Below are 6,166 nucleotides of genomic sequence, written 5' to 3'. Positions count from 1 at the left end.
GTTCCTTACATGGCCACAATTTAGACAAGAGAAAAAGCAATGCCTGTGAGCTTTTCCTTGTGAGATGGGAGTTAGACTTAGATGCAGTTAGCAAGGTGAGAGACTTTGCATGGTCGGTGAGATGCTGCTCCAGGCTTGAATGAGAGGTTCAAGTTACATCCTCTTCCCCTTTTTCAAAACTGATCCTGCAATTCAACTGAGATTGCATTTATGTTGTCAACAATTCTGTAGTTTTTATCTGAGGGTTGTTAGTGCTAATCAGAAGGGAGTTAATTGGGGGCTAACTGAGTTGATCTGCTGCCCTGTAAAAGCCTTGCAGTTGTACTGTTTTGAAACATACATAATATGTTTTATGAGTTGCAGTTTAGCAGCTTCTGGTCTTCAGATTGGTACAAGATTTGTATGAGTTGTCAGCCAATCGACCAGAAGTTGGTTCTGATCAGGTCTGCTACTTGGGTGTTATTACAGTTCCTAGATTTAGGAACTAATGGTTGTTATTTCTGTTCCTGTTGATCAGCAACGTTCAGGTTCTGATATGCCTTCTTCTGTCCATCATTGGTACTTATCTTTCTTTGATTGGAATATTGAAGAGTTGTGTCCTATGAATTGATATATATATTGGTGCTTACTAATTGTTTGAGATTTTAAATGTAACCGCAAGCGTACGGATCAGTGTAGCTACGGGTCGAACTCAGGGAGAGCAGCCACTTTATTTTTTTTATTTCTTTTAATAATGTGAAAGTGAACCGATTAATGGTTGTGATCTAATTCTAACTACCGTCCTAAACATATGTATCTAAAATAACGTCCTAACCATTCGTCATCTAAGAATTTAAGGACACAAGCCACGCAATTAAAATTAAATAAATAAATAAGTGAAAATAAACAACCCACGCAATTAAAAAAAAATAAAGGAAAAAAAAATACTGAAATAAAAATAAAGTAAAAGAAAGGGGAAAAAGCTAGAGAGAGACTCACAAGTAGGTTTCTCTACTTAGCCCGAGGGATGCATCATAATATGAGCTACCCTACTTGACCAGAGAGTCACTCTTATAAGGGTTACTCTACTTGGCTTTAGGGAAAGGGAGACAATTAAAATAAAAACAATAAATTGATGGTTCTATGGCTAGAAGGGGCAAAGCCAACACATACGCTAGCCATGAACCTTGGGGGAAAGGGATAGCAATAATGTAACGACTGAAATTAAAATCCTAAATTGAGAAAGAAAAGGTAGTCAGAAGAGGGAATGAGAGGGGGGGAGAGAAGACTACTGAGGGAGCCTACTTACTTGAACTTCAATGCTTGAACTTGAATGCTTGGGTGATTTGAGATACTTCCAGTACTAAAAATCAGATCTGGAATAAACTAAATCTGAAATTTCTAGTACTAGAGAAAACAAATCTGAAATTTCTAGTACTAGAGAAAACAAATCTTAAAAAAAAAAACTGACTTGAAAAAAAAAAGATGCTTCACGGCTCGTGATCTTGTCACCTAGATCTAAGCCTAGAATTATAACTTGAAAAATTACAACTCGATTGCATAGATCATAAACATAAAAGGCTGAATAAGAATAAAAGAGTACTTGCATTAATTGACATAAAAAACTATTACAAAAGTGATTAAAGCAAAAATAAAGAAGAACTAAAACTAAAGAAAGTGAGAGAGGGAGAGAAAGAAGAAAACTAAGCATAAACTAGAAAGTAAACTAAGGAGAATAATAATTAGGAGGGGGGAGGAAGGGGCTTTTATAGGGCTTTTGTCTTGCCTCCTTCCTTCTACAAGTCTTCTTTAAGAAAAGAAAGAAAATAAAATAAAATAAAATAAAATCTTGGTAAAAATCCTCATTCTCTGAGATATTGTGTGAGGAAGGAGAGAATCCGTTTCCAAAATTATCAAATTTTATTCCTTCCTTGCAATATTAACCAATATCTTGCAATCTTGATTAAATCAGAAAGGAATCTCTGCATAGCATCTTCAAGATCTTGTGAGGTGGCAAGGAGAGAGAATAATATTCAGGATTTTGTAGGAGAGAGGATGTGGTACCAATGAGTGGGTCCCACCTTTGGACTGGTTCTTGATTCACTTTAAGCACTTTCTCTTGTAAACTTGGAAACTAAAAAAAATAAAAATAAAAATAAAAGTAGTACTATCCAAAGTGGGGCAAAATGTACACTTATATCCCTAAGATTTCACACATTATTGTGCTCATCACTAATTCTGAGCCTAAGTTTCTATTTTGTGTACTGCTGATGTGAAACATCTAGCTGTGGGATTGAACTGATTTTTACATATGGTGATTTGTAGAAAATGGAGTGATGAATGTGCTCCTGTTCTGGTGTTATTTTGACTTGTGGATTTGAAGATATACTGCTGTTTCTAAATTCAGGGTTTAGTTTCTATTTTCATTTGTTGTCAATAACTCGGAATGCAACCATTGGATCTTCATCCTATTTTGAGGGATTGAATTACTATTAGTTACCTATTCCTGACCTAAGTTTGGGGTTAATTTGAACCCTAGATTGTGGATTATCTGTGGTGTTTAACCTGCTGGTTGTGAGCGCTACGATTCTTCCTGTTGGGTTGGAATCTGAAACATTCCGTAGGATGTCTTGATTCCATCAAGAACGGAGGGACAAAAACCAAATTTTTGATGAGCGTCAAGGAGGGAAAAAATTGTGATAACTCCATTGACGATGAGACCTCAACTTACTGCTGTATGCTTGGTCCATTGTCTTATCAGTTCAAATTAGCAAGACTATAAGTCAGTATTCACGTCTAGGAGGGGGGCATAACCAGTCTAGCTGTAAATTAATTTCTGCCTCGCATGCCACCCATGCATTTAGTAATGGAATACCATTGGAGAAGCTGGAATATGCACCACCTACTACCTCCACAGCCATGAAGCTGGCAAATTACAAATCTATAAAACTACGGACAGATTTTGACAACCCCACCCCATCTTTCAGTTTCAGCTATTGCCTTGCCTTTCTGATATAAATTTCTTATTCTTTCCGTCAGGGGTTCGTCATGAATCTGCAGCCATCTGAAGCTGAAGCAGGTTTTGATATTCGAGTCCCGCCAATTGCTGATGAGAAATCATTGGAGAAACGGATTGAAGAGGAATGGGCACCTTCTTCACGCAACATGACATTTGAGGTATGAAAGAACTTGGAAGATTTTCGTTGTTACTGAGAATCTAGTTAGAAATGTAGGAAGGGAACATTTATTTATTGATTCCATTGCCATTGTACTAGAGCCAACATAATATGTGAACAAGATGAGTAAAGGTGAATTACGCTACTACAACTACCACAATAAGAGTTATCATCATCTATCGGTCTAATTTATTATTTTAATTACTGCTACCATTTATATTTTTCGTCAAAACTGCCAAATATCCATACTGAAAGCTGAAACATCAGAATTTTAAGAGCTGTATTTTTGGATGCACAGTTTTTCATTTCTGAAAATGTTTGCTTGTGGCAGTTTAAGCAGAAGGGTTCCACCTTAAATAAGTTTGGGAAGCCACTCCTTACTGCTACAGATGACTCTAATCCATGGTGGACAATCTTAGAAGGGGCAGTAAAGAAAGCTAATGGCAAACTTGGTAAACCAGAAGTTTTTCCAGCCGCTACAGATGCTCGATACTTCCGCCATCGAGGATTGCCAGCAATTGGATTTTCTCCCATGGCAAACACTCCTATTCTGCTTCATGACCATAATGAGGTAACTGTCAAATTTGCTCTCCATGCTAGTTGTGTCTCTTCATATGCATTTTAGAAACTGTATTTTACGAGTAAGTTCTATATTCAAAATATATGGGGTTGGGTACCAAATGGTGCTGTTTCTGTAACATATCTTGTTCTTTACTGTTTGGTTTTCAAGAAAATGGATTCTACAAAATTGCGAATTGTGCCTGTTCTGCTGACTCTTAAATGTGTTAGGGTTGGGTTTCCAAGTAAGTTGGTGCATATTAGTCCCCTTTTGTTCTTCTTGAGGTCTTCAACCATTCCATGTGTACAGATTTTTAGTTGGAGGATGACAATGGGCAGTGGTTCAATAGGTTACTGGCACTAGGCTGAAAACTGCTGGAGCCCCAGCTTACTTTACAGTAAAAAAGGGCGTACCCAATGCACAAGGCTCCTGTCACTGTGGGTTTTGGCGAGGGTCATAATGTACACAGCCTTACCCTGCTTCGTGAAAAGGCTGTTTCCCAACTTGAACCTGTGACCACTAGGTCGCAATGGAGCAACCTTACCATTGCACTGAGGTCCGCCCTCTCCCCCAGCTTACTTTATGGTCTGACCAAAAAAAATCTGTCAAAATGTGAGGTCAAAACCTTAGGTTGCTCGGAATGGATCAATTTCCATCACATGAATTTCTTGCTGGATGGGAAGAAGAGGATGCACTATTGTGTTTTTTGGCTAGGGAGAGCTGATAATTTCCTGGTCAAACATTTAGGCCATTGTTTGGCTGAGTGACTTTTTTTTTTTTTTGGGGGGGGGTGGGGTGCTGTTTGTAGGAATTCTTGGTGCAACCGCTAGGTACTAGCTATTTTCTACTCTTGTGGCTCTTACTTGGTAGAAGCAGTCAACAATGTTTGTGCATCTTGTCTCCATTTCAGAGATGTACTCTCTGGGAAGCAATCTGCAAATGCATCTCAAGTCATGATGATTGAGGGATCAGCCTGCATGCGAGACAGGTCTTTATGTTGGGGAACAATGCCTAGAACAGACCTTAACTTGAATTTGGAATGGAAGTAGCCAACCATAACAAGATCTTTTTCCAAGGAATATTTCAGGGCCATTGTTCAGACTTAAGATTGTAGAGCAAGGGTTGCCGATCCACTTGCATTGTCTAAAGTTTATTTTCTATTTAGGAATGACCACACTCCCTCATAGTTCACAGACGGAAACAGCACCAGAGTTGTGTGTCATTTGTCAAATTTTAAAATAGTTGCATTGTTTTATTTTATTTATACTTTGATTATCTTGGCTAATCAATTTATGCTGACCAATTATTGTTATCTAACTACTTTTTCTACTGTGATGCAGTTCCTAAATCAAGCAGAGTACTTGAAAGGAATTGAAATATATGAGTCGATCATCAAAGGATACACATCTTACACTGAGCACACAGGGAATGTTGTGTCCAGGGACGAATTGTAAGAGTGGCATGGCTCTGTGATGAACTTGTCATAGCTTCATTATAATGCAGAGGGGATAAAGGATAGATCTCACTTGGTAGCTGTGGCAGAGAGAAATGTATTAATGGAAGTCACTCCTATTGCCGTGTGCATTGATGTGAATTATAAGATGTATTCCACTGGTTAACCATTAGTTCTGAACTTCTGATCTTTCGATAAGGAATAAGTATACTGGTAGTGGTCCAGTCCCTCTGTGCTGCCTATGGCATTGGCCTCCCCAAAGTGCATCATTAACTTCGAGGTTATGCTTAATTGATTTATGTGTCTATATTTCTCTTCAAATTTAATTTTTTTTTTCTTTTCATTTCTTAGCAACCGAAGATAGCACAAGCGATTTTAAGTAGGGATGTCAAATTACAGCCCACATTGGTTGAAATTGATTCTGATGCTTCAATTTGGTTTAATTTGGTTTTAGTTCATCTAGTTTTTCTATAAATTGGTAGGAATCGAAATTGACCGGAGAGACCAAAATTGACAACTGAACTAATTCTTGAAAGACCAAAAGAAAAGCAAAGCTGAACCGGATTAAAGCCTATCGAAACTCAAATGAACTAAACTGTTGAGTGTAAAATTGATTGGATCTCGTAAAGGAAAACCAATAGAAAATCATAACTGAACAGGACCAAAATCCGATCACTTCAACATTTTGGCTTTGGTTTGACCTAGTATATGCCTAAAACTGGTTCAGCTCTGAAACCGAATTGAATTGACGATGATTAAGGATTGCAATTTGCGGAGGGAGAGAATTGGCTTTTGCCCAGAGATTTAAAAATCAGATCAGATTCGGCCGAGGCTGATCCCGATTCCGGGTCAAGCTGATCTGTTCAAAAACTAGGGCTAGGGTGTTTTTAAGCCGATTCCGATACCAGGTTCTTAAACACTGGTTCAGCTTTCAGCCTTGAGCCTCTCAGTATATAACGGTCATTCCACCCAACTAGTAAAGAAGCCTCGAAATTTTGC

General features: G+C 38.1%; 1 protein-coding gene across 1 annotated transcript; it reads left to right on the top strand.

Moving 5' to 3' along the window:
* Positions 1-2,995: 2,995 nt before the first annotated feature.
* LOC122083849 (aminoacylase-1A-like) lies at positions 2,996-5,474 on the top strand. The gene is made up of 3 exons (XM_042651761.1): positions 2,996-3,156; positions 3,487-3,726; positions 5,055-5,474. The coding sequence occupies exons 1-3, from the start codon at positions 3,028-3,030 to the stop codon at positions 5,166-5,168; spliced, it is 483 nt and encodes a 160-aa protein (XP_042507695.1). The 5' UTR covers positions 2,996-3,027; the 3' UTR covers positions 5,169-5,474.
* The last annotated feature ends 692 nt before the right edge of the window (positions 5,475-6,166 follow it).

Source organism: Macadamia integrifolia, chromosome 7, assembly GCF_013358625.1.
Source record: "Macadamia integrifolia cultivar HAES 741 chromosome 7, SCU_Mint_v3, whole genome shotgun sequence".
In the NCBI taxonomy this organism is placed as follows: domain Eukaryota; kingdom Viridiplantae; phylum Streptophyta; class Magnoliopsida; order Proteales; family Proteaceae; genus Macadamia; species Macadamia integrifolia.
The sequence above is the reverse complement of the archived record's forward strand: the minus strand, read 5'-3'. Positions and strand labels throughout refer to the sequence as shown.